General features: G+C 41.5%; 1 protein-coding gene across 3 annotated transcripts in view; it reads left to right on the top strand.

Moving 5' to 3' along the window:
* LOC117397130 (glutamate receptor ionotropic, kainate 4) overlaps positions 1-23,042 on the top strand; it is a 155,599-nt gene that overhangs the window by 73,999 nt on the left and 58,558 nt on the right. Inside the window, exons 2-3 of one of the 3 annotated variants that reach the window (XM_059009669.1) lie at positions 7,134-7,263; positions 22,013-22,177. In XM_059009669.1, the coding sequence (XP_058865652.1) occupies positions 7,182-7,263; positions 22,013-22,177 (247 nt within the window). In that variant the 5' untranslated portion in view covers positions 7,134-7,181. Of the gene's footprint in view, positions 1-7,129; positions 7,264-12,657; positions 12,727-22,012; positions 22,178-23,042 lie in introns of those variants that run through there. The other 2 variants (XM_059009668.1, XM_059009670.1) reach the window with 2 other exon arrangements.

Here is a 23,042-nt window from a genome sequence, read left to right as displayed (position 1 = left end):
TCTTTGGCTGGTGTAATCACAGCCAACGAATGGCTAACCCAGAGAAATAAATCAACACGGTACAGCTTTCCAGTTGAGAGTCAGGAAGATGAAATGCCCTTCATTTTCCCTAGAAGAAAAAGAAAATACGTCTTTTAAAAACATTTTAACCTGTTGGTGCTGAGGTGCAGGATTCTCACAGAGGCCAGCTAATGCTAGCAGCGCATTCTCCTGCAGTCTCTAATTCGGGTTATTTTAATGATGTAAAAATTTCAGCACTGATAAACTGGTTCTTTGAGGATCTTAATGCGCTGTATTTATATGTTAATAAGGGATCAGTGAATCACCCCAGGGGGTAAACGTATAAGACAGAGTTAGTGTATAGGGAAGCACGTTTACTTACGCTACACTTGAGACTATTCAAGCATAACCCAATGCCTATCGTCTTTCTTACATCCTGCGCTTGTGTTACAGTACATCTGGTGCTTGCATAAACAGTTAAATACTATCTTACGAGAAGGGTGCTTCCCTAACATGGCACAACACAGCAAATACAGTGCACTGTACCTGCTCATAATTATCTTCATAGATCTAATAATTGCTTTCATTGTTTTGGGGGGCTGTTTGTTTTATCAAAATCCCCCGCCAGTCCAGCAGCTCGCACACTGGTAATAAGAGTCACAAGCATTCGTAGAAACAAATTGTCGTGTATTTACCAGCAGTGTGGGAGTTGCACAAGAAAGGAGTCAGACGTTTATTACACCTTTTAAAATGAGCTCTCCAAACGATAGGCTCGCCGCATTTCAGTGTCTTTTATTTCTGCAGTGTTCTGGCGCTGAAAGAACATGCTGCCCTATTTATAACCTCTGCCTTATGCAGTAGAACCCCTGCAACCAATCAGGGGCATGCATTACATTCACAATGTATTGCGCAGCTGAATTACATGCATTTCATTGCAATTACAAACATGTGCACCACAAAAACAGGTGTTTATTTAGATGAAGAATGCATTAAACACAACACAAATATCCGTCCCTACAAGGGAACGTATTCAAAGAGTGTCTCAAGCTCACAGCTGAACAGATACAAGTGTTCTGAGTCTGATCTCCTTCCCATTTCCTCTGTAAGGTTAAACCAAACCTTGGAACGTTGTACTACCCGTGGCAAGGTTTTTAAAAAAAATGTGAATGAAAATACGCAGCATAGAAAGCATTAGCAGCCACTAATTAATCTAATCGGGTTATTGATTGAATGGAGTGCTGTGGTTTAATATCAAACATTTATGCATAAAAGCATTAAAAAAAGTTTGATGTACTGCTTTTTTTTTTTTTTACTGACATCTCTGTACCAGCACCAGTTCAATATTAACTACTGCCATAAAAAACTCTTTAAAAAAACTTCCAGGACTCTCCATAAGTGTAACGCTGGTGTGAAGAAATCACCTAATTTACAATTTTTTTTTATTTTATTTTTTAAGCCAATCAGAGGTTGACGCAGCCTAGTAGTGACCAATCAGAATACAGCCGGTGTAAAAAAAATAAATAAAGCGCTGACTGCAATGCATCTCTTATATAATATGACAAAAGCTACCAAACAACTCTCCAGAAGCAACCGTTTCTAATATCCCGTCAAACACCTGTATTCATTCAAATCAAAGTCAAATCATGCTGCTTCTGCTTTACTATGCATATTGGCTTTGTGACCCGCAGAGGTGCGCTTTATTGTCCCAGTGTGTGCCGTGTGTATACACCAATGTAGATATAGGGAATCGTTTGCAAGGGATTCTCAGGGGCAGCAGCAGAAGCACACACATTAAACCACTCTCGTTCCATCTGCATGTGGTGTGGAGCATGCATCTGCTATCATATTAGCATCTGATTTATTTCACAGGTAACAAAGAGGAATATTTTCTCACGCAGGCAACACAGAGTCCCCGAGGAAGGTTGCAAAGCAAAAAAAGGAAATAAAGGTTTAAAGGTTGAAATGTGCATAGCAGGTAGAAACTAGGAGATGCAACAGTATGCATACAGCACCATCTATCCTGGCCCTTCAGTGTTTCACCCTAACCCTAACCCTAACCCTAAGGCTCTCCTGACCTATCAAGTGCCTGATCTCAACAGGGTCTCAGACCAGGTACCTTAAATAGCCTTGTCTTTCTTTTTTTCGCTGGCTAAACTTTTGATAAACCCTGGGAACATCACCTCCATCTCAGACGCTCAGACCGCTCTAAACAGTACAAGACATGTTTTGTAAAATTGGTTTTAGTACAGTGTGGTTTTAGTATAAGTACAGTGTGTTTTCGTTCAAGGTGTGTATAGCTGCTGCTGTTTATAAATTCACATCATTGACTGCAGGGCAAAAGGGGAATTAATAACAGTCAGGAACATGTTTTATATGTTTTTTAATAAAAAAAATATATAGAGAGAAAAATACCGGTATATCATATCGTCTTTCTTTCTTTCTTTCTTTCTTTCTTTCTTTCTTTCTTTCTTTCTTTCCTTTTCTTTCTTTCTTTCTTTCTTTTTTCTTTTTTCTTTCCTTCTTTCTTTCTTTCCTTTTCTTTCTTTCTTTCTTTCTTTCTCTTTCTTTCTTTCTTTCTTTCTTTCCTTCTTTCTTTCTTTCTTTCCTTTTCTTTCTTTCTCTTTCTTTCTTTCTTTCTTTCTTTCTTTCTTTCTTTCTTTCTTTCTTTCTTTCTCACTCAATAGTTTTTTTCCTGTTACAGAGAAGGGAACAGCTACTCCGCAGGGTATAGTTCAGATGAATGAGTGTAATTAGGAGTTTTTTTCGGGGTGGGCTGAGCAGAGTTGGAATTGTTTGTTTTTCATCGCCTGGCTTCGCCCTACACAAACAGGCCCACCTAGTGATGGAAGACTCGGCTCCTAATTACAGCAAACTGTTTTCATGACTAATTGGTTTGCACGGCGTGTGAGGGTTTCATGAACATCTGGTGAAAAGTTTGGCCCCATTTGATCAATTTACACCTCCATTTTGTATCCCTCTTCGACTCACCCACTGATCAGGAGGGCTGGAGATCAACTGGTAATCCCTGTTCTAGCCAAATGATTCTATTTACACACAGAACCTCCGTCCGGTTACACTTTTACTGTGCTTTACCACTCCTTATTATAAGGGAGATCTCCGTCCGTCTTTGGATTATCATTTTAATAATTCAGAAATGTTTTTACAAGTCACAGACCTCTATATTATAACGTCATACTCTGGTGGTGTGCAATTCCCAACACTTGTTTGTATAGAACAGAAATAAAACAGACTGGATGTCAACACAGTGGCCTGTGTTTATCAAAGCTGTTTACTCGACAAGTCTTGAAGGTTAAACAAAGGAGCCTGCTGTCTATCTAAGCTGTTTCTTGTAGTATTGCTGCTGGGTTTGTCGAATCACACCCTGGAGTGAACAGCGTTGATGAAAATGGGACCTTAAGTCAATCTGTGTTAGAGTGCTGAGAAGATTACCATTGTGGGTGGAGAGGTAGCAGGTGTGACTGCAACTCAGTGCAACTCAATTGCATTGGCACTAAGCCAAGGCAATTAACGGAGTGCAGGTTTTATATATTAATCCAGTTAACACATCATGAACAGTGTAAAAAACAAAATGGGGGGGGGGGGGGGTTCAGTGTTCTTTCTTTGTAAATCGTTTCAGCTATTGTACTTAGGGTTGCCAACTTTCCATTTTTTCAAAACCGGACACCGGTCATGACAAATCCATGCGTCTCTCCGGTCAATATGTGTGCCGGTCACAGGAGAGCCAGTTATTGATTTCCAATTTGTTTCATCTCGGCAGGCCTGTGAGGCCTCTGCTACACACTGACATCTCGTAATGGCAAGGCAATGGAGGAGACGAGACGAGGTCTCGTGGTCTAACTGTGCTCCGTGCGTCGCCGCTGTGTTTTGCTGTATTTTCCGTTCCTTACCCGATGATCATGTCAGCGAGGTAGGAGAAGAATGAAGGAAAGCAATAACCTTCCACCTCCTCTCCAACACAAGTACAGACAGCCTTCAAAAGAATGAACTCCATCACAAAATGAACTCCATCACAGCTTTCAAAAAAAAAAATACAATTTTATAATAACACCTTGATAATGAAACAATGAAAGTACAGCCTGAATGACATATAAAGAAAACTAGAGAACACACTGTGAAATACATCAAATACAATGTAACGTGGATATGTATAAATTACTGTAGTGGACATTCACAGCTGATCTTTATGTGATGAGGTGACGACCCCTCGCATGCAATAGTGTTTATTTGTGTGTCTTATTGTATGCCGATCGCTTATTTATTCTGTTCTACTAGTTTTCATTCATTCCCTTATTCTAAGTAGAAATGTGCATAATTATTCCACCAGCTACATCAATAACAGTATTGTCTTTATTGTTATATTTAAATGTGTTACATGTTACTTTGTGAATGTGCTCAGGAAAGGGTTCACTTTGAGCCTTGATTGAATACTTAATTTCCATCTGAGAATGTGGCTGAAACTGAGAAAACTGTGGAGCCTTGATTGGTTAATGAATTCTTTAGTTTGTTTTAAATGATACAGGTGTGTATAAAAGACTGCAACTAGCATTCAGTCTTGTAGAGGCTGGGGCTTAGGAAGGAAAGCCATTGGGCTGCTGCCAAAAGCAGCCACAAATGTGACTGTATATTGCTATTAATTGTTCAAATAAAAGTCCTCCACTGCTATTTCAATGGATGTCTGATTTCCTGATTCACAGTCTTCCTGTTCTGCTGGCAAAGCGAGCTGAACTGCTGCACGCTCTTTGGCTTCCGATGTCTGAATTGTCTGATAAATTGATTAAATCGTATTTTAATTCATATATAATTACATGGCATTCCTGCCACCTGCACTAAATGGATAGCTGTATTAAAAACTGTGTAACGAGTGTCAGTAACTCCAATGGGAACCACTAACATACTTTCCCTCGACTTCACATTAAAATCACATGAATTAAATATCAGTTTGTAAGACGTGGCACCTTTGCTTGTGTAAAACGCCTCACCCTCACGTGGATGAGTCATGAACTGGTACTTAAAGTGCTTGGATCACCGCTGCGTGTCAACTCCTGGCAGGACAACACGGGGTGAGCCTCTGTGATACCGTGCTCTCATACTGGGTCTTGATTGAAGACTCTGGGATATCCACTTGGTCCTCAGAGAAGCTACGTGATCTTAACCTCTAAGCATGCTTCAAGCCTGCCCTGGAGAGTCCATCCTAACAGGGGATAAAGAGGTAGTATCGTCTCCATGGATCCCATCTGTGACTTGTCTGCTAAGATGCCCATTGATGGCAATTGTTATGCTACTTAGATTCTAACAAGTGTCTGCTGGGGCTGTGCTGAGAACCACAGGGCTTGTGTCCAAGCTTGAATGTCTCTTTTACAAGTTTACTATAGTGAAAGAACAGCAAAGTGTAAGGCATGGGCAAGCTTTGTAAAGCATAGGCAAGCATGGTAAACCATAGGCAAGCTTTGTAAAGCATAGGCAAGCATGGTAAAGCATAGGCAAGCATGGTAAAGCATAGGCAAGCATTGTAAAGCCCAGGGAAGTATGGTAAAGCATAGGCAAGCATTGTAAAGCATAGGCATGCATTGTAAAGCCCAGGGAAGTATGGTAAAAACAACACGGCAAAACATGCTAGACTATAGTAAATGCATAGTATAACTGTGGGAAAAGTGGGAGGGGAAATGCAAAATGACTGTGCAAAATATACAGTGGTAAACGTTTGTAAGGGCGGATCCTGCAGTATTTAAACCTTCTCTGCAACGCCTTTGCCTGTCAGTGCTAATAAGCCATTGACATGCTCGAGCACATAGCTGTTATTTACAGTGCGAGTCCTCTCTGTTTATATGAAACAGCATTGCCAGTGCTTAATCTGTTCCGGTGGTGCAGGGCTTGTGTAATAGGATGGGAATCACGCAGGACAAATTAGAGGGAAATGGAAAGTGGAAATTGCTCGGGATTTCCCAGATAGGTTTGTGTTATAAACCCTGAGTATTCCTATTTGTCAACGCAGCGTTCCGAACCTTAATAGCCTTCTTTGTCACTGTGCGTTGTCTGTTTTTCCCAAAGCTCATCTCCTGCTGCGCATCAGCCCCCGGTTTGTGTGTTCCTATGGAGAGAAAAATGATTACTGAAATGAAAACAACCCAAACTTTTAATTGCAGTTATTTGTGAACCGCACCAACCATCGCTGTTGCATTTTGGTGATTTTTGATAATGGGTGATCTACATGCATTTATTAAATTGATACATACTGTATATTAAATTAAAATTCTTTCAAAATTCACTGGTTACCTCTGACGCGGGCAATGTGTTTTTGAAAGCTTTTCACAGCTGCGCTCTATGGAGATCTCAGCTCTAACCGAAATCTGAACATGGATTCACACCCGAGACACACATCACCTGTCAGGTGTAACCCCTTAAAACCCAACCATTTGTCAATCTGCAGTCCACAGCACCAGAACTGGATCAACAGGCAATTTCTAGATCTAGGATATGTAGTTACAGGAGACATGGACACTGGAGGTTACATTGATCAGCGGTATATTGCCTTCTCATACCAAGCACTTAGCAGAGCGAATGACCTTAACAGAAGGAGAAATGGTGAAGGCAAACCCGGCAGGCAGTATGTGCTGAGCAGCATCCCTCACTGCTAACCTGAAGCCATGCTTGTGAATGCAGTAAATGATTGTGCATTATTATTCAGGTAATGGGATAGGGTAGGAGTCATGTGCAACCGCGCTGGCTTCGATTGCAAAGAGGGAGGAAGAAACGTTATTACCGTCGGCAATATAACATTATACAGTATCACTTCAAAACCTTAACCTATTTACAACTTAACATTTCATTACAAAAAACAAACACTTTACATTAGGTGTCTAATTACTGCGTATTTACACAGTCATTACTTAGTAAATACATGTGTACTTACACGTAATTACAATGTTGTTATGCATAGTTACAATGTACTTAATGTGTAAATCTTTTTGTATGATATAACACTTAACTGTTTTCTGACAATTGTGTTCTTTATATATATATAAACATGATGTGTGCGAGTGATTCGAGTGTTGCTTGCGTGTGAAGTGTCTGACGGTGGCGCTGTTGTCTCTGCTGTCTCTCTGCACAGGTAGCTATGACACGGGAACACCCTGGGGAGGCCCCATGAGGATTCATAGAAGATGCTCGCAGCCTGGGCTCCTCTGCTGTTTTTAGCGATGTGGGTGAGAAGCATCGCTGGCGACCGACACTCCCTGAGAATCGGTGAGTTATCCTTGCCATGTCAATGTTAATGGAAAGTGTTACCAAGGGCAGAAATAAACAAGGATAATAAGGTGAATAAAGAGCAGTCTTACCTTCAGTTTGCTTGCGTGTGAAACTAATTTAAACGGTTTCAGTGTGAGAGGGCAGAGATCCCATGAAGGACTGAGGTTCACTTGTCTCATGAGATCCAAGCTCATGCTGTCACCATTGCTAGGCACACACAGACGGTTATTGAGCTGACAGTTGGATGAAGTCTCTCTTTGTATAATTACTCAAAACAACCCACACTTTCTTTCTTTTCATTTTTTTTTTGTTTGTTTTAAGAGCCCTCCAAAGAGATTGAGTATTTATTTATAGCTGGTTTATTTCACGTTTAATTAGGTGTCTGTTGTCTTTTTTCCCCACTGATGTCATGCAGGTTGATGTCAGGCCTGACTGAAGCATGTATGAATTATCATTTTTGCTTTTATTTCCATTTTACCCTCTGAATGTTATTGAATGTTAAGTGATATCGAGCACTGCTGTGGGATCGTGACTGCCTTTGGTTTGCCGGTCCCTTAGAAACCTCTTCCCCCTTTGAACATCACAGGCATCCTTCCTGCTAAATATATACAATCTAAGAATATAATGAACAAATAGATACATGCACAGACGATATCCCAGCTCAAAGCAGTATGTACAAAGAACCAAAGAAAGAGAAAGATTTCAACCCCCCCCAAGCAACAACCGAGCATTGTGTGTGTGTGTGTGTGTGTGTGTGTGTATGCGTGTGTGTGCGTGTGTGTGTGTGTGTGTGTGTGTGTGTGTGTGTGTGTGTGTGTGAGTGTGAGAGTGCGTGTGAGGATGTGTGTGTGTGTGTGTGAGCACATAATGGAACCAAGCTGATTCCTTGATCCTAGGTCATCGGGCGTCAGTGCATTTTTTTCTGCTGAGCCGAGATAGTGCTGACTGGGTCAGGCTCTAGTCAAGGGTTTTAAGAGCAGTGTGGGCTGTGAAAATGTAATTTCACTCCTTTCATTCTTCTAAGGTCTGCCCTGCTAATCACCCTGAGCGGTAGACACACTATATCCTTCCTGTCTGCTCATTTACTCAGGGGGTCTTAAAAACACTGAGAAAAGAGAGCGAGAGGGAAGGGGAGGCTAAGTCAGTGACGGGGGTAGGGAGAGGGGCAGTAGAAAGGAGGGAGTAGGAGAAGGGGAAGAGTGAGAGAGAGAGAGAGAGAGAGAGAGAGAGAGAGAGAGAGAGAGAGAGAGAGAGAGAGTATCTGCTCCTGTTTACATACAGGGCTCGAAGACCTCAGTGACTCAGGGCCGGATACAGAGAGACCTGGACGAGACTGCTTCATTTCCAGTTCAAACACAAAATAGAAACAAACAGGGAGTCAATGATGACTGTCTGCTTAAAGAAAATCCTCTAATAAACCTGTACAGTTTGAAACCTACACTACAGTCCCTCACACAGACATGTATTTATTTATTATATTTATAGATGTACAACCTCATACATGCATATCATCTTTGTAGGCATTGGATGTAACCATTGAATTGAGACCCTGTAACCTATGCTGCTCTCATTATTAATGTCTCCAAATGTAACTTCAAGTACTATAATAAAGGGCAACAGCTTCCCGTTTGTCACCTCAAACAGGATTCAATTCATTTGATGATCAAAATGCATTTGGGGCCGCGCTATCGCTGCTGGTAATCACAGCTCCCCTCTTTGCTGACGGGAATTCCGTTTACGGCCTGTAAGTGCGGCCGCAGAGCGTCATTCATCTAGTATTGTGTCTCAAATGAAGAGAAATGTAATCTTTTAGGGTTTTTTTTGCCCGTCACTCTGGCTAATTCAGTCCGTCTGGACAGCCTGAGACGCCTGCTGCTTAATTGCATGAGAGAGGTAATGCGATTATGAGATGAGATTGGGAGAGAAGGAGCACATAAACAAGCCAGCGAAATAATTGACAAATAGATAGACAGACAGGTATACAGTTTGATGGCAGACAGACATTGGAGATTTTTCTGTCTGTCTATGTTCACTGTATCACTGTATGTTTTTTTATTTGTCCTGACGCAAGCTGACACTTTATATAATATGTTTTATTTCAGCATTACTGCAAAGACATATTTATACAAGACATTACATGTGCTTGAGTTGAACCATAACAGCTTGGTATTGGCAGTACACCACTATAATACTCTGAAGTATTGTTAAAAACTCAATTTCTAGAAGCCTGCATGTGCTTGATCTGTCTAAGACAGGACAGCAATTGGTATTCTGAAAAATGACTTGATCTGAAGCATATGAAGCTGTACGGTTTATATTACTTTCTTAAGCCAGTTTACAGCACATCTTGACTGTAGGGTAAGCCGTTCCAATTTCTGTTTTTGATCTCACAGTGCTTCAGGTTAACACCACATGACCCACTAAATCTAAGAATTCATTTACAGAGTCTATCAAGTCTTGACAACAAGTGTCATTTTGCAATCTGTAAGCAGGAGATATCCAATAAAGGGAGAATCAATGGTTTCGTGACCCCCTTGTCTGTCTTTGCATCACATGCAGTGCTTGGCTTTTTGAGTGCCTAAGGGTAATTCTTACCAGCAGGAAACATTGAGTGAAATGAGAAGTTCATGCAATTAAAAAGGTGCTGCAAAATAGTGCAATGCATGCGATGCAACGAGCAAAGCACATCTGGGTTAGTTAGCAAGTTATGTATTCCCACTGTCTATGCACCACATTGAGAAAGCCTTCTAGTCGAAAGTATCTTAACTGTCGCTTTATATGTCTGTGGACAGTACTCGTGATTATGGTACTGCAAACTGTGTTCAAACAGGGCTGAGCCCGAACCTGCAAATTATAACCTGATTCGGACCAAATTGGGGAACGTTATGCAGAAACAGTACCAATAACCACATGGCCAGGTGTTAATCATGCACTGTTCTCGTGGCTGTTTGTGATTTTGTACACTTGTTTCTGTGGAGCAGGTCAAAGGCATCTGTCAGAGATAAAGTTGTCATCAAAGTCCAAGCACAACTCTGTTGGCCCATAAAAATGGACAGCTCAGAAACTGGCTATTGTACTCCTGTGGTTTTCTCTTTTAGGTTTGTCCCACTTTGCTTCATCTGAATCAACGTTTAGTGGACATACGACACAGGCAATTTGTCATACTGACAGGCTTTCATTCCTCAAACTCTACTGGCAGCAAAGGTTTATATTACAATTCCCTTTTCCCTTCTCTGCTGTCGATTCCAAATGGCAAATTAAAAAAATATATAATAAATAAAGTTTTTTTTTAAATTGTTTTCCATAAATCGATGGCCAGCTAGTGTGAAGAAGATCACAACCCCAAGCGAGTTGGTTTAAATGGGGAAAGTGAATCAAAATACCACGTCACTAGTATCTTTGACATAACCTCTGCAGTTCAATCCAAATGAGTGAAGAAAGTAAAGATACAAGGATACACTGAAATCTTGTGTTCTATCAGTTTAATGCCACAGCCAATGAGAAATGACCAAAGCGTCAAGGCAACCAGGCTACCACATGGTTTAGTTCAGTTTACTTAAAATGCATTTGTTTATTTATTTTATATATAATTATATATTTTTAAACAGACACAGCATCTCAATACAATAACAGAAGTATATTGAGACAATACAACTAGGGCCCTAGATGTGGCTACAGTTAGCTGTGAGTTGCAGACTAAATATGTCATATTGTACTCTGCTGTGTAGCTACGTGACCGCATGGAAAAACAATTGGGAGAAAAATCTGACATGAATACAAGATATATTGCAATGAAATTAAAAATCAATGAAAATAAATTCACAGTACAGATGTAAAGTAGTAAAACAAGCACAAAATCCTTCCAGCTGGGTCAAAAACAATCAATTCTGTTTGATGGTGATACTGAAAACCCGAAAACGCTTATCTGCTATTAAATAGTGAAAAAACGCTGGTGCTGAGGTCTGTGGTCTGTGGGGAGCTAGTTCCACATTCATCTGGTTTCTAAGCAGAGGACCCTCTTGTTATAGCAGCGCAGATACCTTAGTGTGACAAAAATGAGGGGCTCTGAGTTTTACCCGGCAGAGCCAGATTGCAAACATCTCAAAAGAGATGTTACATCTTTATCACCTAATATGTTACGCCCAGAAACGGTATGGTACGTGACTCAGGTCTGGGTTTGTGCACACCTTTGTAGCTAATGCATTGAATAACATACCACATGGAGAACATGAACTAAAAAAAACAATGTTAAAATCCTAAATGAGCATCCCATAGCTTATAACAGCAATAATACTTTTGACATTAGAAATGACACTAAAGAAATATCTACCCAGTACAACAAACCCCTGGTATCGCTAGTAAGAGCCTGTAGGGTCTAATGAATAAGAAAGTGTCAATGCCAATGCAGAACAAACAGCTGCTAGGAGAAGAGTGTGGCGTCAGGATGCATACAGTACAGCAGGTGGAAGTGGCTAAGTGAATGTGGCACAGTGCTTGGCAGAACCGCAGGAGCGAGCCAGCTGCTCTCCTCAGGGATCTGAGGTTTCTGAAACAGGGCCCAGATCAAAGGCCCCTCCAAAACTAATCGGATTGTTGAAGGGCTGCATGTGAAGTGTGTGCAGTCTCCAGGCAAAACGTGCCAAGCCATCTGGAATTGAGGAGAACTAGCTTGGGAGGCCTGGGATTAAGAGTGTGGAGAACGGACACACCTCTGCACCAAGATAGCCCCCGTATAAATAGCAGAGAATGGAGATCACCTCTGAGAGGCAGCGGGATTCGGGTTTTGAAGTGTGGATCAATCTCAGGCACTTAGGAGAAGGCCTTAGGATTGGCAATATATTTAAAGAACAGCATCGAGTTTGACATTACCTCCATAAAAAGCTCAGAAAACCCTGTTAGGGCTTTTTTTTTTCCTTGGTCACAGTGCATCTCACCCTTGTCTCAAGCATCATATCCAAAGACCTCAGACCTTAGACTGAGCGGACTATTGGTTAGTTCTGGGGTTTTAACCCGGATTGCCGTCAACACAGCAGCCACAGTCCTCTTACCACTGAGCTGCTCCAGCCTTCTTCTGCACCTTAACCAAGCTCTCAAACTACTGAGTTTGCCCTTTATGTATCTTAATTCCAGTAAGGCAATCCGAAAGGCAGAGGTGAGAATTCAGGCAGTGCTGCTGTATTGTCTACCACAACTGTAGGGATTACAATACCTCTGTTTGTTCCAAAAGCTGACCTATCTCCAGCTCCAGAATTTGAAAAGTAAATAATCAAAGGGGACTGGATAAGTTACTGCTTCCTAATATTGACCCATAGCCTGCTTCTGGCAGCCTGCAACTCCTCACCCCCCACCCCCACCCAACATACACACTCCAACCCCCTGCTGGGCTGGCAGTCAGTGAGCGAGCTTGTGTTTCTGGCTTTTGAAAATCAGCAAGCAGTGAAGACATGACTTGAAATTCAAGTGAGTGAGCCATTGCTTCTGAGTGTGTGTGTGAGTGTGTGTGTGTGTGTGGGGGTGTGTGTGTGTGTGTGTGTGTGCGTCTGGGATTATCTGTCTCTTTACTCAGGAAACTGAAGATATATGTACGGATGAATTAAACCACCTGTAACGAGATGAGAAATCCTGTTTCAGGAACTCACTGCAAATGTTGAAGATCTCGTTAAAAAAAAAAACATGTGCGAGTCTCTCTAATTGTATGCATGTACAGTCGTGCGTTTGTGTGTGAGAATAAGCATATCGACTGTGGGTCGTGCAGTTAGAGATTATACAGTAAACTGAAGCTGGGCATAAATAAAAACAGGCTTGCAGTCTGGCAGTAATATAAAAAGGTACTCTCCTTTTTTCTCTTGCTCTCTTCTACTGCATGCAGAAGCAGCAATTTAGTGGCTGATTAAAACCACAGAACAAAGAGATCACCCACGGCCGAGAGAAATGAGTGCCTACAGGTGCCGGCACCCATAATATATATTTTTAATGCAGCTATTTAAATTGATAAACTAGTTTATTCATTCATGTTTCTTCTTTACAGAACCATCTCTTAATCTCTCTCTCTCTCGCTTGCTTGCTTTCTCGTTCTTTTCCCATCTCTTGGGATTTTCCCTCATTTTCTCTCGATCGCGCCTCAGATTGAAAACTAGCGGCGACATCTTTAGCAGTGGTTCCGCAGTAATTACATCATTAATTATTAGTGTCTGGGAAAGTGTTTCAGGAGTTCGTATGTAATTCCGCTGGTGTTTTGCCCCATGCACGCCACAGAGATGCGTGTAACAGCAATGTTATATTTATCAAGGTTTTTATGAACTGATGTGTGATCACGGGTGTCGTTTACACACTGTTACACTCAATTCTACTTGTCCTTGGAGAAAAATGTTAATGTTCTTGAAAATAGACTCCAATCCTGGTACCAAAGGAAAAATCAGATGGCACATTAAGATAAGTGCCTGTTCATGATGCTTTGATAATAATTACTACTAGTAAAAGTTTATTTCACGTGAAATTAAGAAGGTGCACATCCATATATAATTGCATTTGAATTGCCACTTGTTAAACAATCTGTCTGGCAGTATGCACAGTTACTATGGGATTCTGAGGCTTGCTTGAAAACCCGCACAGTTCAACTGTGGGCAACATGGGTTTGCAAAGAGGTCTGATCTGGGAAAGCATGCACCAAACACTATTTTGCTGCAATTTTTTTGCTTTCCTATAAACATCTTTGTGTGGGTTATGCGCTTGCTTGCGGATGGGAATTTTATGACATTCAAAAAGCTTGCCAGGTAATGAAAGTATGCTAATTGTCTCGAATGAAGAATGCCAAATGAGCGAAATGATACAATTAATCAGAGCGAATGCAAAAAATAATTAGGCTTATTTTGCCAAACAGGGGCATGTTTTTCATTTCTCTTCCGTAGGGTGAAGTGATAGTGTAAGCCTTTCTCTTGGAGCTGTGGGTTTTAAATTTTGTATTTTGACTTTACTTTAGCTTCAACATAAAAAGAAAAAAGGGAGGTTGATTTATTACACAGAAGCTAAAGCTTTCAGCGTTGAGCCCATTGTCTTGATTGGGAGACAGCTTCAGCAGCTCTGCAATCGTGATGGAGCATACATGCACAGCATATGACTCTGGAGGGGGCAATAATCACCAGCCATTAGATATTCTGCTGTAAGCTTCACTTGCTGGGCGGCCGGTGGGGAGTTTTTTTAATGCATGAGGAACAATAGTAATTTTTCAAGCCTTTAAAAGTCTAATGCTCAACCAGGGCAGCTTTTTTGCAGGCTGAGCACTTTTAGTGGTGCCTGTATTTTAATCAGCTTCGGTGTGCATGTGTGAGAGAGTTTACAAGCCTGGTTTATCATTCTGCTAGCTTTCTCTCCAGGCTGTACTGGGAACTCGAAACTACATATGCATCGTACGTGGTGATCTGTTAAAGAAAGACAACATGCTGGAGTCTGTCTTAATGAGCTTAAACAGGGGTGGGTCCTTCAAATGTTAGCATGACGCTTTTGCCAAGGCTGTCGAAATCACAATTTACAGTAAAAAATGACTCCCAAGTTCCTGGCAGAGGTTGGTTGCAAAGGCAAGCCTTTTATCTCACCGGACAACTACATGACATTTCTTTACTTGGTGTTGCACTATTGAATGCTGAAAGCACTCTGTTCTCAGCTGTGGGACTCGATGTGATGGTTCTGTAGCACTAACAATGAGTGGATAATGCTAAAATAATCAATAGCGATGAAAGATTGAGTCATGTCGCTTTACCCTCGCTGTGTTTAACCTCCATACGGTTCTGCCCTGGACACCTGCTGGGGTGCTGTTACTGTATATTCTGATTTTGATTAGATTTGTCCATGGCTCGGCTGGTTTGTGTTTGTAAACTGATTTTTGTTCTCGTGCGCCAGAGTCATCGATTTATGGAAGACCATTTTCACACACGTAAGGTAAGTGTAATGTATATTGGAGGCTGTGTGGTCCAGCGGTCAACGAAAAGGGCTTGTAACCAGGAGGTCCACGGTTCAAATCCCACCTCAGCCACTGACTCATTGTGTGACCCTGAGCAAGTGACTTAACGTCCTTGTGCTCCGTCTTTCAGGTGAGACGTAGTGTAAGTGACTCTGCAGCTGATGCATAGTTCACACACCCTAGTCTCTGTACTTGATAAAGGCGTCTGCTAAATAAACTAATAATAATATTGTAATTATCTTCCAATGAAAAGACCAAGTGTTGATGCACTTCTTCAACTGCACAAATTAAATCAACAGCTTGTAACAATGGACCAGCTGATGTGAGCTTTGCTGCCATTGATTTCTGGACAGATTTATTTATTTATTTTATTGTATTTCAACCAATCTTATCTTGTTCCCATAATGCTCAGTCTGCAACATTACATTGCAAAGATCAGTAGCTAATAGGTCTACTTGCCATCTACAGATACAGTCACCTACCTACAATATGTTCCTTCATAGTGTAATTGATTTACAGTCCACTGTTCAAATCATGCCAACACTGTTGTAGTAGTTATGTGTCCTAGTTCACCATACACCACCACAACTTGTTCCACTTATGAACGACGTGGGATTCAAACGCATGCCTCCAGACGGTGCATTAGCCCACAGCGCCACCAAGCACTGCTGATGAGAAATGCCTCTCCTGATGTCCCATGAGAGTCATCCTTAGGAAGAGCGCGACTCGTTCCTCACGAGAGGCGACCGTTTGCATGGTTTAAATAGCTGAAGACAGGAAATAAATCATCTGAAAACGGATTAAAGCAGGTGTCGAGAAGATTTAGAGTCAGCAGGCCTTGTAAACAATTATTCCAACGCAGATTTAGTGTATTACAGATTCATCCCATCTGTGCGGGGAGGGGGAGTGCAGACTGATGGAGAAAAGACGTCTCCTTGATTATCATCTTGATCCCCTCGTTCCGAACACTCTTCCTGTAGGCGCTGCAATGTGTTTGCTATGCTTTATTATACTTTGCTGTGCTTTTCCTGGGACCGTCCTTCATAAGGGATGCTGCATCTCTCATTAGGCTTCCTCGTACCTTTGGTTGAAGTCACATTTTCTGATTACAGCGAGGACATTACGAAAGACTACATACTGCAGGAATAACACCTGAATATGTTAAATATTAAAATAGGACCTAACTTTGCATGTTCAGGGATGGAAATAAGACTCTGATTGCATTGCAGTCCGATCCATTCCTGGTTTTACATTCCTGGTTTAATATACCTGAGCTTGTTACGTATGCCCTGTGGCTAATCAAGCTCCTAGTAAAACCTGGAATGGGTGAAACTGTTATCCAATAGGAGTCTTATTTCCATCCCTGATGTTAATTACTTTTAAAGACTAAAATACACTGATGCTAATTGTGTGTTGTCGACAGTCCGAGTAGTCTTGACCAGGTCACCATTGCAATGGTTTCTCACTTGGTTAATGGAAATAATCACTTATTGATACCTGCTTTCTCGTGTGAGACACACACTCTGGGATTGACATGAAAAACATAAACTTTTTCAGGGAGTAGTAAAGCAGTGCTTAAAGCTAACGAGAGTCTGCGAAATGGATTTTAAAAAGGCAGCAATCGCACTATTAAAGATCATTGCTGACCTTGAAAGCTCTCCTCTCTTAGCACTATAGCAAAATCAGCCTGTGCTTTAATGTGAGATAAAATCAGCAAACTGTACTCTTATTTATTTATTTATTTTAAGAGCCATGATTGGAATACTAATAGCTGGGATATTAAAATCCATTTGCCTAATGGAGTCGTTCTAAATGTTCAAAGCAAATGTGCAAAGCCAGCTCTGCGGCTAATGCGTGTGAACGATGCTCTTTGCATTGACTCTACAGTTCTGTTTGCTGTGAAGGGTGGAACATATTTTAGGTACTTGATCTCTTTGTTCTAAATAATGTGTTTCCAGTTCTGAGGCAGGTGCACATAGAGTTGCCGGGTTACTCCCTGGTCTCAGCAGATAGTATTACAAAACCTCACATAGTCACGTTCTGAGGTAGCTGCCCTCTTAGATTCTTGAAACTCACTTTCTTGAAACTCGCTTGAAACTGCAGCCAAAGTGATCCAGTGCACAGAGTAATTTGCTTGGTTTGATAACAGCATTAGTATCCTCTGCAGTGGCCATTACCTGCTAGATCATTTTATCTTTGGCTCAGGGCACCTAACCGTTTAAATTATCTAGCAGGTAAAGACTGCTGTCTCAGACAATGCTGAATGAAGTGCTGTAAAGCCTAATGAAATCCTGAGATAGTACAGGTGAGCGCGGTAAATCACTGATAAGCTGCAAAGCAAGGTACAAAGCACAGCACTTTAATTGTATAAACACAGGGGAAGCATAGGGACCTGCTCAAGGGCCATGCTAAAATACTATGGTGAACTGTCATGAAGACGAGACCAAGCTGAATATCAAAGTTAGAAACTGCAGACCAGAATAACAGCGTCACACCACACTCTTCTCAGAATCACATTGACGCATGAAGAAAAAGCAGTACAAACTGAAGAGCAATGGTCTTAATAATCATGAGATCGGCAACACTACAAACAATCATATTACGTTACCCTGTCCATCCAGCCCTGAATCTGCTCTCTCCAGGAACAGATGAGGAGGTAATGTACGTCCCTTCATCAGTAGCAGTCACAGCTATCCAGCCAAACTCTTAAATATTTAATAAGCAAGATAATGAAACTGTAAACTGAAGAGATTTTGATTAAGGTGTAGCCACAGAGAGGGCTGTTAAAAGCAATGCACTTGTTTTGCCGAGAGCTTAATTACGCTGTTCTTTACAATTCACTTCTCACGTTGATTACACAATGAATTATTATCTCTCTGGCTGTGCAATTGATCAGAAACCAGAAGGAAGAAGTAGTTTCCTAACGCCAAAGTGCTGTGAACGTTTCACTGATTTCACTGATTTCACTGATTTCACTGATATCACTGATTTCACTAACTCTTACTTAAATGAACTTGAAATGGGTGGCAGGATTATTCTGACATTCAAAAAGAGGAAATGAGGAATGCAACAAAGATTCTTGAATTGCTTTCAAAGCTGCTCTGCCTTAGAAATGTGTTTCCTCTTCCCTGTGTGCGTGTCATGAAATCAGCAGCTGCCCTACAGGGCTTGTGTAAAATGTAGATTGGCTTGTTTCATTATACCCAGCGGGGGATGCATGAACCTGGACATGTGGAGATAGGAATGACCCTGGCATGTGCGAATAGCTCCGCTAATGAAAACCATTCCTATTAAATGAATCCCCCACTATCCTTATAGCAGCTTTATTTACTGGCTCTCTTCCACTCGCCATTTTCTTTGCAAAAGCAAAGCCTTGTGCAAATTCAGAACATCTCTGGCCTGTTACTTGGGTGCTGTCTAAACCTCAGTGCGAAACTCTCACGAATGTGCTAATTAAAAGCTGTCTGTTGACACCGGAGGAGCAGCTAAATAACTGAACTTCCATATCGAGGAAAGTTGAGGAGGAGGAGATGCCATTTCTGTTTCACGCTCGGATGCAAAAGCTAAATAGAAGTGCCGCCTTAATAATTTGAAAGCAGATAATTACCATGATTTCAACAGTGATTCAGTGGCATTTGAAATAATGGCAGATATTGAACTATGTGAAGAAGCGATTACCAATACATGCTGCTTGGCTTGGTAGCTTTTGAATTTGACGTAAACAGAGCTTCTGTATAGGAAAAGAATTCACATGAATTAATGCACTTTTTTTTTTACCTGCACTAATAATCACTCGCTTTTATTATCCATATTTAATGCATTTATTTCATATGCAATACTAAAATAACAGAAATAGTAATAATTACTAAAGCTGAGTGATATTAATGAAAAATGTATATTAATTGCTTTCTCAAATTAATACAGATCCATCAGTTTTTGAAAGTCCTTGTTTTTGACTAAGGACTCATTTGTTATTTTATTAGCTTTAAGAATTTTCTTTTGAGTACAACAGAGATATTGTGAGGAGGCTGTGTGGTCCAGTGGTTAAAGAAAAGGGCTTGTAACCAGGAGGTCCCCGGTTCAATCCCACCTCTGCCACTGACTCATTGTGTGACCCTGAGCGAGTCACTTCACCTCCTTGTGCTCCGTCTTTCGGGTGAGATGTAATTGTAAGTGACTCTGCAGCTGATGCATAGTTCACACACCCTAGTCTCTGTAAGTCGCCTTGGATAAAGGCGTCTGCTAAATAAACAAATAATAATTAAAATCAGATACTATACCAGCTAGCCTAGGGAATATCCCCTAAAGCCAAATCATATGTAATGCATTGTAGCTGAGTTATTATTATTTATTTATTTATTTAGCAGACGCCTTTGACCAAGGCGACTTACAGAGACTAGGGTGTGTGAACTATGCATCAGCTGCAGAGTCACTTACAACTACGTCTCACCCGAAAGACGGAGCACAAGGAGGTTAAGTGACTTGCTCAGGATCACACAATGAGTAAGTGGCTGAGGTGAGATTTGAACCGGGGACCTCCTGGTTACAAGCCCTTTTCTTTAACCACTGGACCACACAGCCTCCTCAGTTATAAAGTTCAAGATAGGATTGTCACTGCTCTGCCCACCCTTTCTACCTCTCCGTCTACCTGCTGGCTTGAGTGGAAATGAGCCATGAAGCAATACATTGATTTAGAGAAATAATTATTGTTTGTGTTACAGGGCTTGAAACTGTAAATCAGGCATGAGATGTGATCAGCCGGGAAGGACCCCCTGATAAAAATGACATTCAGATCACAGTTGGGGGAATAGGAATTTCAGAGACAAGTGCTTCAGTGATAGTGTGGGATTCACCTGCTGTTTCCTCAGCGATGCATCTGCCTGTTTTGGATGCGGTTTCAGTTTTGTAGATGTCACCGCGCCCTTTCTCTGACGTTACCACCTCGTTTCCATTCCCTGCTTGCAGCTGTGTAGATTTGCAACCTCTTTGCACTTGTCGGACGCCGTGGCTTCTTGTAAAACGTCATTTGAAAATCAAGTTGAAGCCCTTAATAATTTCTGTTTTGCTTCCTCCGTTGGAGCAAATCTGATTCTCCTATGCTTTTTCTGCAAGTAGTAGGAGCGTGCACAAGTCATGCCATTCTGACGGAAAGCCCCTGAAAGATACATGCTTCTGTTTGAGCCGTTTCAATCCTGTCTTAACTGTTTAAAAAAGACCAAGACCTGGGAGAAGGAAAGAAACATTGAGAAGTGACCAAGGTTTCTGTATTATAGTGATAAAAGGCAAGTAAAATATGATATCAGCTGTACCGTTACACAAGTGAGTGCAAACATACAAACTGCATTCCACACCCACCTGCTTCACGACACTGTCGATTTCTTTTACATTTATTTAGACATTTATTTCCCTGCACTTTGTCAAGCCAGTTATCTGCTAGAATCTTATTTGCATGTAATTAGCCTAAGTGAAACCCTTTGATTAGCACAACAGCGGCACTGTTCTTTAATTACCTTTCATATTAGGACATTCTCAGGTTAATCAGGTTACACAGCGTACGAATAAAAAACATAGTTTCCTTTTCAAAATCGAAATGACGTTTTCAACTTACATTAATTACCTTAACACGGGCTACATTTACAATGAAAATACAGCTAGCTTGCTATGATTGTAGGTATTTTTTCCTGGAAAAAAAGGTCCACTGTGCTTCACCCTGTCCTTTTCTGTTATGACATGAGTTTACAGCAATCTTCTAAGAACCACGCCAGGCATCTTTATTGTTTTACATACGTCCAGAACTTTAAAAGCCTTTATTTCACTCATTTGGAGTAAACAGAGTGAGAATCATGCCCCATGTCTTTGTAAAGGTTAAGCTCTGTGTGAGAGATGCAGTACTGTAATTATCCTTTTCTTCTTGTGTTGGGCACATCTTGCAGGGTTGTAAGCACTACTTAATAATATATTCTTAGGTAATTCCTCACATGCCTCTATCTGTCTGCATTGCCATTGTAGTGCCACTGTCTGTTTGCATTGCCAGTGTAGTGCCACTGTCTGTCTGCATTGCCGTTGTAGTGCCCCTGTCTGTCTGCACTGTTAGCATGGTCAATATAATTTGAAAATGAAGAGGTTTATGAATACGACGAGAGTGAGAGTGATTTGTGGAAAACCTGTTTCTTAATTAAACTCTGTGCAAGTTTGGGATGAAGCTAATCAATTGCCTCACAATACGTGAGGCGAGACATCCTGAGGCAAGGATTCTTATTTTATTACTCTTTAAATTATACAGGGAGCTCACTGCACTGGCACATTCAGAGTTCCGTCAGCGCTATTTGTTTCTGTTTTTTTATAAAACCTGGTATTTTGTTCTCAAAATTTTGATAAGAATATACGGTAGATATTTACCCTGTTTTCTGCCTTCTTTTTTTAAAGAAAGTACAAAGAGGATGCTTACTAAGCTTTGGCCCCTGTACAATTTGTACTATTATTTCTCTATAGCAGTGCTTGTAGGGGAGGTTATACAGTAGTAAGGGCTCAGTTCAGTATGGTGTGTTTTTATCTTGCGTTGTCTTGATGATGTGCAATTTTCTACTCCAGAAGTTCTCAGTCTACTTGGGATCCCCTGTGAGGAGGTCCCAGAAAAGTTCTACATTCAGATGTATCAATTTCTGTATTAATAAGGCTGTATATTGGTGGGTGTTACGGCAGACCCAAGTCACTTCCCTAATGTCTGTCTGTCTGTCTGTCTGTCTGTCTGTCTGTCTGTCTGTCTGTCTGTCTCTGTTCTCTTTGAAGCTGCGATCCTGGATGACCCGATGGAGTGCAGCCGAGGAGAACGACTGGCCATCACCCTAGCCAAGGAGGCCATCAACCGGGCCACTGACCGCTCTGTGACTGCCAAGCTGGAGGTGGACATCTTCGAACTGCTGAGGGACAGCGAGTACGAGACCGGAGAGACCAGTACGTTGGGGCGTGGGGGGATCAAAGCCTGGTCATGCATGTTGCTAGAATGAAATAAAATATACTGTTCCTGCAACATAGGGCTGAGAAGCCTAGATTCTTAAGCGTGCAACATGTTGCAGCGTGTTGACTGTTGCATGCTGCTGCCAGGTAACGAAAAATGACCCGCAACACCAAAGAGGAGCAGTGTGCTGTAAGTAACAGAGCAAAAGAAGGAGGTTTTGCAGCCCTATGATATCAGTAAAAGCATTGGAGGGGCGGCAGTGTGCCAGAGAACGAGACCCTACAACAGAGGCAGTGTCTGAGAATGGAGAGAGGAGGAGGCATCATTTAAAAGACAATCTCACGGTGTCTAAGAGAGAGAGAGAGAGAGAGAGAGAGAGAGAGAGAGAGAGAGAGAGAGAGAGAGAGAGAGAGAGAGAGACATCTCTCAATGATTGCAACTCCCCCTTTCACTGAAACAAAATGAAGCTTTCAGGGGACATCTCTGTGCTACGGTTTCCCTCTAAACCTTTGGTCATGATGGCAGCGAGTAAAATGAAAAGCCCAGCTGGCTTGGTCGAGCAGCAACGTCTCAATGTTACATCGCTTTCTCTTTCTGGGTGGTTTGCAGAGCCTGTGCTTAATGTTGTGCTGTAATACTGCTGTACAGGCATGAAATGGATTAGAATTGGTTCAGTGAGGCCCAGACTCACGGCATGCAATCCCTGTACCCGACAAGCAATGGCATAATATCACACTGTGATATGAAGCTGAAGCCCTTCAATGAAGCAGAATGGCTAGTTTATCTGGCTTTGAAACGCTTGTAGCCGAGCGAGACACTAGACAGAACCTTGGACTACTTGATTTGAGCATGGGTTCTAAC

The sequence above is a fragment of the Acipenser ruthenus genome, chromosome 39, assembly GCF_902713425.1.
Source record: "Acipenser ruthenus chromosome 39, fAciRut3.2 maternal haplotype, whole genome shotgun sequence".
Classification (NCBI taxonomy): Eukaryota; Metazoa; Chordata; class Actinopteri; order Acipenseriformes; family Acipenseridae; genus Acipenser; species Acipenser ruthenus.
Note: the sequence above shows the minus strand (reverse complement) of the source record. Positions and strands in the feature narration are given on the sequence as shown.